Source organism: Peromyscus eremicus, chromosome 14 (genome assembly GCF_949786415.1).
Source record: "Peromyscus eremicus chromosome 14, PerEre_H2_v1, whole genome shotgun sequence".
NCBI classification, from domain to species: domain Eukaryota; kingdom Metazoa; phylum Chordata; class Mammalia; order Rodentia; family Cricetidae; genus Peromyscus; species Peromyscus eremicus.
The window spans coordinates 52,253,718-52,266,703 of record NC_081430.1 but is presented as its reverse complement, the minus strand read 5'-3'; the positions used below and the strand labels follow the sequence as shown (position 1 = coordinate 52,266,703).

At 44.1% G+C, this 12,986-nt stretch overlaps 1 protein-coding gene across 1 annotated transcript in view; it reads left to right on the top strand.

The window, feature by feature from the left end:
• Dicer1 (dicer 1, ribonuclease III) overlaps window positions 1-12,775 on the top strand; it is a 66,882-nt gene extending 54,107 nt beyond the window's left edge. The window contains exons 24-29 of the mRNA XM_059279029.1: window positions 2,318-2,473; window positions 5,540-6,434; window positions 7,988-8,256; window positions 10,353-10,515; window positions 10,615-10,690; window positions 11,016-12,775. Coding sequence (XP_059135012.1) covers window positions 2,318-2,473; window positions 5,540-6,434; window positions 7,988-8,256; window positions 10,353-10,515; window positions 10,615-10,690; window positions 11,016-11,181 — 1,725 coding nt within the window. The 3' untranslated portion in view covers window positions 11,182-12,775. The remainder of the gene's footprint in view (window positions 1-2,317; window positions 2,474-5,539; window positions 6,435-7,987; window positions 8,257-10,352; window positions 10,516-10,614; window positions 10,691-11,015) is intronic.
• Window positions 12,776-12,986: the final 211 nt, after the last annotated feature.

Here is a 12,986-nt window from a genome sequence, read left to right as displayed (position 1 = left end):
GGAAACCTTATAGTGCAAAACAAAGCTGCATCTGCAGAGTGTGGTAGCACTTAGTAGGGAAAGAAAGGCAGTGACAGGGGGGACTGGGAAACTAGCTGAGGGAGCATGTGAGAAGAGACCCAAAGGAGCTTGTGCATGGTGGTCATGCTGTGGATACTTGAGAGGAAGTGTGAGCAAGGAGATGGTAAGTTAAAGAGACTAATGTGGCACAGGATGTAGTATGGGCTGAAGAGCACAGCCAAGCCAAAGCAGAGCAAAAATGGCTGAAAGGAAGGGACTGAAGTGAGTGGTAATTCAGAAACAATCATTTAGTTCAACCAACTGCTTATTCTCCCAGACTCTACTCTAGCTCCTTTATATAGAATGTATATGTAAGGATAGAGAGAGATGCTAATTCTCTAATCTAAATTTTCCTAGAGCCTAGAGAGGTGCATGTTTTTATTTGATAGGCAAGGACAATGAGGCAGGAGAGGGTAACTTGCCTGAAAACACATTGCGGTAGGGAGCAGAGCAGGGATCAAGAGCTAAGGGCCTCCTTGCCTGTCATGGTCTTGGTAGCTTGCTTCAAGCACCAGACATGTGAACATCTTACAAACAGCACTTCGTTTCCTCTGCAGTCCTCTTGCAGTTTGATGTGCTACCATTTTGCAGATGAAGAAATTGGTGCCCAGATAGTGGTATTAGCTTGTGTGAGGTTATTCACTACTCCCAGATATTTAGGAGTATATCTGAGACTAGAGGTCACATACCTGCTGGCTGCCTTCCCAGTGAGCTTAAGGTAGGCCACCAAAGCAATGCCCTGACAACTGTGACAGCTTGCAAGTAATGGGTAGTGGCAGTAGCGGTGTTGTGATGCCGACAGAGGGAGGCATCAGGCAGGGATTGGGCATTTAGACCTTATGGCATAGGGACTGGAAGAATGCACAGAAACTAGAATTCAGTCCTGAAGCTCGCAGGGCTGCTTACAGGAAGAAGATCACAGTCATGAAGGCATTTGAAGTAAGACTACTAGACATTATTAAGCAAGAAAGCTATTACTTTAACATTTCAAAACTGTATCCATTCGTCTGCTCAGAGCCCTTTGACTGGATTTCTTGCCTGGTGTTAAGGTGTGTTCAGGATGCTCTTCCAGACAGACCCCGACCAGGCTCTTGCTTGCCATTCTTGACACAAGCCTCATGTTCACTGCACAGCCTGTGTCCTTGCTCAGGCTGGCCCTCACTGTGATCTTCCTCATTGCCACCTGCTGCTTCTCTCTGTCTTGAATTTTGCCTCACCTCAGGTCCTTAGTTGTATCTTTTCCATTCCACTGAGCATTTCTTCTGACTTGCAATGTTTTCGCTCTCGGGGCCCCTTATTGCCCTCTTCCTCTTGGGAAGCTCTTGTCTAGCATGGAAAAGGAAACCAGCATTTATGTACATTGGCTCCATTATAGATAGCTGGTAAGTGCTTTGGCATGTGGTGGTCCCAGGCAGAGCTGTCTACCAGTCCGTACACCTTGCAAGGACTGCTTCTCTGTCCCTTTGCCTGCTTTCTACCAGACTTCTAGCCAGTGCTGATTGTATAGTACTTGAGTTATATGAAAAGGGCTCCTGGAGTATTCCAATACATCTTTAGAAACTGGAAATGAGATTGATGGTATTAGACTCTAGTCTCCAAGTGAAAACTAGACAGAAATGTTGTGTTTTAAGTAAGTTAGGGATACGGTAGAGCCATTAGGAAAAGCAAGGACTGGAGGAAGGATAATAAAGCTGCCTCCATGACATGCTGTACAACAAATGTTCTTTAGCGCCTTTACTCCAGTGTCTTGACATGCTACCCACAACAAAAGATCAGTGTTTTAGAATGTTAGGACTGGAGTTGTATTGGTGCTTAGATTCCAGAGATATAAAATTAGAACATGATATCCTCCCCTTACTGAATAAGAATATCATGACATCTTGAGTTACAGCATCTTGACATATTCTATTCCCAGCTCCACTTACCATCTTGCATTTCATATTATTAATCTGTGCTTTTAAACTTAGAAATTGAACTCTTTTTTTTTTTTTGACTCATTTATAAGGAAAGGAATTTGTATACATTAGGTTTTTGTGACTCCATTTTGTATTAAATATTTATTTGATGACACCAAAGGCTATCCAATACTTGGAAATTTTGAGTTGTTGCTATAAATAGGTAGTAAAACTGTGTCGTCCTTATGTTTTGTGATCATTTGTGCAATACAAAGAACATTGGCATAAAATGTAATGGCATGTGTGTTTTCCAGCCATGGCCATTTATGGGTAAGTGTTTGTGACCTTTTTTTTTGCCGAAGGTCAGCAACTGTAACCTGTATCGCCTTGGCAAGAAGAAGGGGCTGCCCAGCCGTATGGTAGTGTCGATATTTGATCCTCCTGTGAATTGGCTTCCTCCTGGTTATGTGGTAAATCAAGATAAAAGTAACGCAGATAAATGGGAAAAGGATGAAATGGTAAGTGCTCAGTAAGGAGCTTTTTTGTTTTTGTTGTTTTCTGCTGTGTGTTTACAGTGTGGTAGATATTTCATGTGTTGGTAGGCTGTCTGTGACTTTAGAAATAGTGTTGATTTTAGTGGAGTGTAATTTCTGTTACCTTCTTTTCCAAAGGCATGAAATTTTGTTATGTTTCCACTTAACAATAAAATCAGAACCCTCTCAGATCCCCTTCACTCTCATGTTACAGTGCCTCCTTAGCTATTTGTTGAAGTGACCTGTGATCTCCAGGCTGTGTCTGGAAGAATTCACTTTGGCACAGACTAGCTTGCACAGTGCAGGGCTAGCTTGGGACTGTTTCCTCTTCCAAACTGGACAACAGATCACCGTATGGGAAGGTTTTAGTGGACTGTAAATAATAGAAGTCTTGCCAGAGACTTAATGCTCTTTTCTTTAGCAGCCACAGCTTCCTTTTCTTGTCCCAAAGGCCACCAGGGGGCAGCTGGGAGGACTGTGTGCCCTGGGCGTGTGGCTGGGAGAGAGCTGTCTTAGACTGCTTTCTCGTTACTCTGCTGGCCAGCTTTACTTGGTATTGATGATAACTGGGCCCCTGTTACTTCATTTTCACTTGAGGCTATGATGATCACACCATTTCTTGTAGAGGTTTCTAAATAACAGCCTCTTCACACCTTGTTTCTGACCTGTCTATCCCAATAAGTCCTGAGCAGCTGTAGTGGCATGGTCTGGGAGGCTGTTCTGATACAGGCCTGTGTGCTGAGTGTATTTGTGCTCAAGTAGGGTTTGACTAATCACAGGAATGCAGCTTAGCTGGAAAAGCATTAAGAGAATATTTTAATTCAAGTTAGGTCTGAGGATAACATTTGTTACTAATTTAGAATAAACACACACATATACACACACACCTTAGTAGAAAAATATATTGATTTTGAACCTTAGAAAAAGTACTTCATTTCTGAAAGAAGTCACCAGGCCTCCTTTTCTGTCCATGTATTTGATCCTTCAGGTAATAGGGACACATCAGGGCTTTCCTGAGTTTCATGCTACAACACAGACCTCTGGGGCCTCACCTTTTTTGTGGACTCAGCACTTTGGTTCTTAGCATACGCTAACATCTTGCTCAGGCTGACATACTGGGAAGTCACAGGATGTTTTTGGCTTGTGTCCTTCTGATTCCTTCTGCCCTGGGTCACACCTCCGTCTCTGAATCCCTCTTTGAAGAGAGAGTGAGGGCAGCTCAGGTAGACTGTACTGTCAGAGATAGATACCCTTCAGAGGCTTTTTGTGCTTTGGAGAGCATTTTTGAAGTATAACCCCTCCTTGTGAGGATGAAGAGTGTACAGTGCCAGAGGCACAAAAGACAGCCCACCAGGTTACAGAAACACAATGATTATAGAGAAACTTTGCAATTTAAAAGCTCAGGCTGAATAATTTAAATCTGGCCCATTTTGTCTTAAGATCCGAATAGTAAAGCCGGTGTGGTGGTGCATGCTTTTTCCCATCACTTGTGATGCGGAGGCAGGTGGATCTCTGAGTTTGAGGCCAGCCTGGTCTACATAGTGAGTTCCAGGCCACTCAAGGCTACATAGTAGGATCCTGTCTCAAACAAAACAAACAGAAATAAAAAATAGTCAGAGCCTCTCATGTTATCTTGGAAAAGTAGAAAGGTTCTGACCAAGTTTCCTGAGATTTGCCACTTGCTGCGTTTTTTACCTGCATATGTGTGTATGCATCTAGTGGATGCTGGTACCTGTGGAAGCCAGAAAGAAGGTATTGGACCATCTGAACTGGAGTTACAGATGATTGTAAACTGCCATGTCGGTGCTGGGAATTGAACCCAGGTACACTGGAAGAGTAACCAGTGTTCTTAGTCTCTGAGCCATCCCTTCAGCCCCTTTGAGAGTTTGTTTGCTGGTCTTTATTTTTCAAAAGGATTTTTGGTGTATTTTTTAAAGCAGTGGACTGCATGTGATTACAGGGCTAGACTCACTGTTACTTTATTTTTTTCAGGCAAATACAGAGTTTCTATCTCTTTCGAGTCCGGTTTAAAATGAAATATATGCCTCCTTTAAAAATCCTTGGGCAATAGTTTGAAAGTATTTTGTCAGAATACTCTAGAAAGTTGTCCCAATCAAAGTTGAAGCTTACTGTCCTGTGTTTGCCCCCAAGTAAAGTGGTGGTGGCCCTGCCTGCGTGAGTTTGTGTTTACAGTATAGCAGAAAATGGGCATCTGTTTAGCTTTGCCAAAAGGTTACATCACTGCTGAATCGTAGCCCGTTATTAAGGTTGTCATTTTTTTGACAGAAATGGGATTGTTACGTTTCATGTTAATCTAAATTTTCTTTTATTTTGTCAGTCTGTTGTTATGATCTGTTGGCCTGAGTACCACAGCTCAGAATAGAGGGTGAAAAAATAATTTCACAAATTCATATCATTTTAGTGGTCACATTCATTTTTTTTAAGCAAAGCAGTTTAGATTTATATTGTAGCAAATGTTTTTTGATTTGAAGTGGAAGTAGAGAGAGAAACTATTATAAAACCATCCTGTAGTTTTTAATGGTAAAGGTTTTTTTTTAAAATAATTTTGTGTTTTTATATTATGCTCATAGTTGAAAAGATAATGTTCTTTCTACATCTGGAATTTCATTTTGTTGGTTTCAAAGTCAGGCTACCATATTTTGAAACTCTGTCAACTAAATGGAAGGCCTCTCTGATCAGCACATGAGGGCTCGTCCTTGCAGGGTCAGGCCACTCAGTTGACGTTTTGCATGGTGGACAACAATTTTAACTTTATCCATGTTCAGAATTCTTCACTTACAGATTTATACTGGAAAAAGGTCATTTTGTAACTTAGAAAATGAACATTCAAAGAGCATGTTTGACTTTGTTTATATGATTAAATAACTTATTTTATGTTAATTGAAAACAAATGGCCATGATTTTTTAAAGTTGCCTTTTAGTATTTGTGGTTGTCATTTGAAATTATCCATAACCCTTGCTTTTATTGAGTTTCAAACCCTTTTAAAAACAGCAGCTCTGTCTCTCCTCCCTTCCTGTTCCCCGTTTCAGACAAAAGACCGCTTGCTGGCTAACGGTAAACTAGGTGAGCACTGTGAGGAAGAGGAGGAGGAGGAGGAAGAGGAGGAGGAGCTGCCGTGGAGGACTCCCAAGGAGGAGGCTGAGGATGAAGACGACTTCCTGGAGTATGATCAGGAGCACATCCAGTTTATAGACAGCATGTTAATGGGGTCAGGAGCCTTTGTGAAGAAAATTTCTCTTTCTCCTTTTTCCACCTCTGATTCTGCTTATGAATGGAAAATGCCCAAAAAGTCCTCCTTAGGCAGTATGCCGTTTTCCTCAGACCTTGAGGATTTTGACTACAGCTCTTGGGATGCAATGTGCTATCTGGATCCTAGCAAAGCCGTGGAAGAGGATGACTTTGTGGTAGGTTTCTGGAATCCGTCAGAAGAAAACTGTGGCGCTGACACAGGGAAGCAGTCCATTTCTTACGACTTGCACACGGAGCAGTGCATTGCCGACAAAAGCATAGCGGACTGTGTGGAGGCCCTGCTGGGCTGCTACTTAACCAGCTGCGGGGAGAGGGCTGCTCAGCTTTTCCTCTGCTCGCTGGGCCTGAAGGTGCTCCCTGTCATCAAAAGGACCAGCCGGGACAAGGCCCTGGACCCTGCTCGGGAGAACTCGGGCAGCCAACAAAAGAGCCTTTTAGGGAGCTATGCTGCCGCTGCAACTGGCCCACGCTCCTCTGCAGGGAAAGACTTGGAGTACGGCTGCCTAAAGATCCCACCAAGGTGTATGTTTGACCATCCAGATGCAGAGAAAACCCTGAACCACCTGATATCTGGGTTTGAAAATTTTGAGAAGAAAATCAACTACAGATTCAAGAATAAGGCTTACCTTCTGCAGGCTTTTACACACGCCTCCTACCACTACAACACTATCACTGGTAAGGAGCCCGATGAGGAGACTTTGTGTAGTGCATTGCTCTGGCCGTGCACAAATAAATCCATGCATGCAGTCTTAGCATCAGTGTGCATGGCAGGGGGAGGAGGTCACAGAAACAGAACTCTTTATGTTCCCTGTCACTGAGGAGTAGGAATGCTGGGGGACTGTGACAGTTGGGTGTGGCTTTTATATCTTCTCACACATGGTGTCTCCCATGCTGCATGATTAGAAACCGAAGGCCAGGGGTTTTGCTCTTTCCCATCTTTTCCTACCTAAATACCTTTCTTGGGCTTAGTCATTGCTGCTTTAGCTTCTTGATTTTCTCATATAGTCAGGATGTATTTCCACGTCTTTTTGTTGTTCCTAGACAAAAGGCACCTCTCTTCTGGTCTGTTGAAATCTAAAGAGGAGAAGATTAAACAGAACTATCCTGTAGGAAGGGCTTGTTACTTCCTATTGTGCTGTGGCTATCTCTTTCTTTCTTTAGTAGTCTTCTAATAACTAAGACAGTAAGTCCCCAGAGTCAGTTAGCTCCAGCTTGTGGACCCACATAAAATTATTTTGCTTTTTATGTAAGAATATCAAGCATATCAAAGGAAAATAAAAGGCTTATAGTTTGGATAGTAAAAGCTGTGTAGGTTAAGGCCATTTACAAAATATAAACCTGAAAGTGATGTTCTGAACTAAAGCCTGCTTTTCGGCGTGGAGTGGAAATCGCACAGGTTCCCTACATTGCTAGAAATTGTGAGGCCTGGATTCCAGCACAGCTTGGCTCTTTTGGCCCCCTTCACCAAATGGGTACTCTAGAACAGGTCACTCTGTCCCAGCCTCACTTTTCTGAGCTCAGTGGTTTCTTTTAATGGCTCTGAAGAAATCAGGGCACTAGTCAGGACTGGTAGCTCTTTTCATTCTGACAAGCACCCCTTTGTGTCTGGGGATTTCACTCTAGCACAACTCTTCTTCCTTAGTCCCTTGGTTTATGTCAGGTTCAGTGTGTGTAGTTAGAGTTGAAGAGTACTGTTTGCCCTGCTGTTATCTCATGTGCCGTGTAACCGTAGTGTTAAGGAATTACATCACCTAGTACACATTGTAGAGTGTGAGGACACGCTGCCTTGATGGTAATGCACAGAAGGTGTGTGTGCCAGCTGTGGCTTTACTGAGATGCCACCATGTGATAGAGACTCAGGAGTGATGCCCAGTGCCTGTCTGGCTAATAGAGTGCCCAGGGAAAGTGGTGCTGTGACTTTGATTGTGTCTGGAAAGTGGCTTTATCCCCTCTAAAACAAGCATATTATTTGGGCACTTGAAGATTATATGACCCAATTTATATATAAGAAATAAGCTTTCAGTTGCCATTAAAACTTAACTTCCAGGCGCATTAGCAAGTATGTGTCCAATAGTTTCATTGAGGAAGGTAAATGAAAATGTTTCTCGGTAGAAGTCTCGAAAGGAGCCTGGGACTGCAACTTTTCCATCTGCTCCCACGCAGACAGAGTATGCAGAAAGTGCATGTGCTCATGCAGGCTCACCGTTGCACTTTGGATCTCTGCGCAGATTGTTACCAGCGCTTAGAATTCCTGGGAGATGCGATTTTGGACTACCTCATAACCAAGCACCTTTATGAAGACCCACGGCAGCATTCCCCAGGGGTCCTGACTGACCTGCGCTCTGCCCTGGTCAACAACACCATCTTTGCATCATTGGCTGTGAAGTATGACTACCACAAGTACTTTAAAGCCGTCTCTCCCGAGCTCTTCCATGTCATTGACGACTTTGTGCAGTTTCAGCTTGAGAAGAACGAGATGCAAGGGATGGACTCTGAGGTTAGTGCTGTTTAAACTGTGAACTCAGTGCTGAGGGAAGCAGCCAACTGTGAGTTTGGGCAGTCTGAGCTCTGACTCATGGCTGTCCAGAGGGATAGTTACAGGCCAGGGCCAGGGTGCCCACGTGCTACGTGATCTCCAAGCAGAACTGAGAATGACTTGCCTCACTCAGGTAGGCCTTTGGAATTGGCTGCCCACTCCATGGACCGAGTGGTCATTCAGGCGAGGAGCCTGGGTTTTCACTTACTTCAGTGAGGCTCCTGCAGCAGGCATAGAAAGTTGTAGAAGGGCGCCTCCTCTCATGCCCCAGAGTGGCCTTCGCTTCTCTGACATCACAGGATGATCTGTCTGTTCCTGTCTTTTCTAAATGGGTCAGAAATGTGTGGTAACATCGCAGGTAAGCCTCACAAATGTACACTTGCATTGTTTGAAATGGGAACTCCTGTTTGTAAGCTTTGGACAATGTGAGGCATCTGCTGCTCTTCAGTGCTGCCTGGCTCAAATATGTGCATGCTGCACTGCTCTGCTCCGTAGGCAAGCAGGGATACTGCTCAGTTGCCCTGTCCCCTCTGCACCCAGAGGCCAAGGAGCTTCCATCCTAGTCGAGGGCTTTACTCTCAGCTCGCTGTTCTGACTTTCATTTTGACTGCCTCATTTGCAATTGCCCTAAACCGTTGAAGGGTAGTGAGTTTCTGAGCTTTCTGTGGGAACGGAGAGAGTCTGGGGTTGAAGCTCTAGCAACCACGACAGGGTTAATGCTCCCCACTGGGGAGCTCAGGCAGCAGCGAGCACATTTCTAACTCCTAGTTGAATTCTTAAGCTCTAAGTTTGTGGACTGTACTAAAATTCAAGTTCTCTTTTGATGCCAGTGAGGCATATTGGCTCTGTTAGTTTTTCTTCATTCCTTTACTGCCCTTTGTCTGTATCAACATGTATAGAAGCAGCACCGCTTGCTGCACATATCACCATCTGGCTTTTCTCACTGAGCTATTTGTTCTTAAGGAAGTCTCTAGCTTTCTGGACCTTAGCTTCCTTAGCTGTAAAGAGAAAGAATTAAACCTGTCAGGCTTGAGATTTGTCTTTCTATCCCAGAGCCATGGGATATGAGTAATGAGCATCTTATAAAAGCCAGTATTTGAATATATTGAATAATTTGTGTACAAAGTAAAACTTTCCCTTTTTCTTCTCTTCCACAATAATTTGTGCTTTGTTGCTGTTCTTAGAAGATACAAGTAAACAACAACAAACAAAATTGAAGTTGTCTGTTTATGTGGTCCTCATATAGTCAGCATTAGCATTTGGTGATAAATGTTGCTAATGTGTCCAGACTCAATGTCCATAGAGATGCTGGTGTGCTGCACGCTGGCTGCATCAGATCTTTCACTTGACGTGCTGTGCAGCTCTGAGGACCAGCTGCCATCGTGACTTGTGCTGATCAAACACTTAACTTGAGATGGGTCATTTCTTTAAATGACCCTTCTAAAGGGATAGTTAAGGAGGTTTTAGTTAAGACAGTTAGTGAATATGAGTATGATACATAGGCTTATAGATGCACTTAGTTATTGCTAGAAGTAGGATTGCAGCATTGAAGAGTTGTGGCCTCTACATAGGGAAGGTTTTATATCTCTGATTCAAGTAGGCGCTGTATCAGCTCTGCTGTCATAGTGTATCACGTTTTAGTGACAGGGAGCCTGGAGAGAAAGGGCTTCAGAAAGGATGTCTTTTCTTTGCCCCCAGAGTGGCAGTCTCCACCCTCACCCCTGCACCGCTGCTCTTACTGGATGCTGAGAGAAGGATGCTCTCATAAGGGCGGTTCTTTGGTGACAGGTGGTTTGAAAACATTTAACTTCTAGTTCTGTGTTAAACCTAAATTCTGTTTTAATTTAGAAGTATTTTCTCCTTTGCTGGGCATCAGTTACTTGTCTCTTTTCTTTTTTGTTTTTGATGAGGTGGTTTGGGGATACCCACTGCCATGAAGCAGGCATGCCATGGGTCCTAGATACTCTTGTTCAATGTCAAAAGTCAACCGAGAAAAAACAGTCTATGGACAGCCTTTGAAAGTGCCTTTTTTCTGACAAGTCACTTCTCTTCAATAGCTTAGGAGATCCGAGGAGGATGAAGAGAAAGAAGAGGATATCGAAGTCCCCAAGGCCATGGGGGACATCTTTGAGTCTCTGGCTGGTGCCATTTATATGGACAGTGGGATGTCTCTGGAGGTGGTCTGGCAGGTGTACTACCCGATGATGCGGCCACTAATAGGTACAGTGCTGGCTCATTCCCCTGGGCATAGTCTGTAAGAACACTATTTAAACTGCTTCCAGGGCTTTGGTCACATAGAATCTTTCATTTTGATTATAGAAAAGTTTTCTGCAAATGTGCCGCGTTCTCCAGTGAGAGAATTGCTTGAGATGGAACCAGAAACCGCCAAGTTTAGGTAAGTACGGAATGTGCCTGAAAAACTACTATAACTAAAAACAAGAGTTCTCAAGAAACCATAACTACTGACTCCCAGAGCATCTGCACGGACGTGCTATGACCTAGTTTTTATTTTTGGTCTGATTGACTGCTCTTTCCCTTTTTGTTTTTATAAAGCAAAGCTGAATGAAGGAGGAAAGAGCCGCCTGTGTTGACAGTGTGCGATAAGCTTGGTGCACGGTCCGCTCATAAGAGGGACGCTCGGCCCAGGAGGGCTAGAGGTGCTGACTGACAATAATAACAAATACCTCTGACTTCTAATTCAAACTGTCTGGTTTTTGCAGCCCAGCGGAGAGAACTTACGATGGGAAGGTCAGAGTCACCGTGGAAGTGGTGGGGAAGGGGAAATTTAAAGGTGTCGGCCGGAGCTACAGGATCGCAAAGTCTGCTGCAGCAAGAAGAGCCCTCCGCAGCCTCAAAGCTAACCAGCCTCAGGTTCCTAACAGCTGAAGCCTCCAGATGCGCAGGCAGCAAGATGGTGAACCAGGATCGCAGAGACTCATCAGAGGATGATTCAGAGTTGACACAGAGCAGAATAATTGAAGGCAGAAGTTAAAGTTTGATAACGAGATAGATAACAGAATAAAACTTTTAATATGTGTATAAACTTTTTGGAACTAATTGTAGTTTTAGTTTTTTGCGCAAACACAATCTTGTCTTCTTTCCCACTTCTGCTCTGTTTAAATCACAAGAGTGCTTTAATGCCGGCATTTAGCAAGTTTTTGAAGTCATTCTGACGGGTTCTTTTGTTGTTGTTTTGGATTTTGCATTAATTTCTGTCGACTTTGCTTGCTGTTAAGAGGCCATGGAGCTTAACCCTCTAGCAGTCCTAGACCTGGGTAGCGTCCTGGCCGTGCGTCCCCCCACCTAGTGCCTGTCCTGCAGCAGTTGTCGAGCCCAGCACAACCGTGTGAACAGTTTGGGACACACGCGTGCTGTCGGGCAGAGCAGACTCCCGGGAGCTGTTGCACTATAGTAAGGGCCAGTTTGGAGTCAGTGTTGGCTGTTGATGAGTCAAGGCCAGGTTTTCTGATGCCCCATAGTGCTGCATAGAGAGGGTTCTTGCCTTAAAGTAGACACTTGATGGTTTTCTTCCTTTTTGGTCTTTTGGGAACAGATTCTTTTGCTTTTTCCTTTGTCTTATTATACATTAGATGAGACAGAGTGACGCAGCTCACTCGAGGACTTGCAGCAGAACTGTTGCAGGTAGGATTTCCGTCACACGTGTACAGACACTGAAGACAGTCTGAAAGCCAGAGTGAGTAGTCCGGGTTTTTAAAACACCACCATAGGCAGGATATGTGACTAGGTGCCCAGTTTTCCTCAGACCTTCCTGCCAGGTCGTCCAGTGGTGGAAATGCGTACCTAGTCGGCTGTTGCTCTAACAAAAGGACCCTGAGATGCAGTGTGCCCAGAGGTGCTGCAGGTTTGTAGTGGAGCTGAGGTTCCTTTAGAGGAGCAGAGTAGGACGTCTCCTCCTGCTCCTGTCCACGTCCTGACCGCCCACCGTGTTGCCTGCATTCCCAAAGCTGTGCCATTTATGCTTGGGTTGCAAGTCACTCGCTTAGATAAACTGGGTCATTAGTTCCATCTCAGAATCAAAGGAACAAAAGCTTTTTAGGCATTGCTGAAGCTTCTTGATTAGGCTGTAGGCACTCTTCACTCACACACCTCAGTTTCCCTCCTTTGCGTGCGTTTTCCCAGTTGGTGCTATGTTTATGTATCATGCTTGAAGTTTAATTTTTTGCACTGTGACTATAATACCTCTTAATTTACATTTTAAATGCTATATGGGTTGGTCATACCCTCCCACCGACATACAGTGGAGGTTTGCTGCAATTCGCCCTATTATGCTTGAAGTCTCAGCAAGCTGAGCCAGGGTGGCTCTGACTTCCCACACATCCTTCTGAGGCTGATGCTTCATGTAATGCTGCACTTAGGGTTAAATTACATTTGTGTTGCTGTGCACCGTCCACCCGAAAGAGACACCCGTGTGTGTGTGTGTGTGTGTGTGTGTGTGTGTGTGTGTGTGTGTACACAGAAGTTGTTGGCCCCACTTTCTAAGGAACCTCAAGTGAAGGGGATAGTGAATTTCTCCAGGATCATTTGTTGGCACTGATTTTAAATTGAGGTCTAAATTATTAAGTGAGTTTTTGAGGAAATTAATTTGGGTGACTTGTTTTAAATATTTAATTCTGATTTGAGATTGTAGTTGTCTGTCTGATTTAAAACATCCCCTTTCCCCCATGCACACA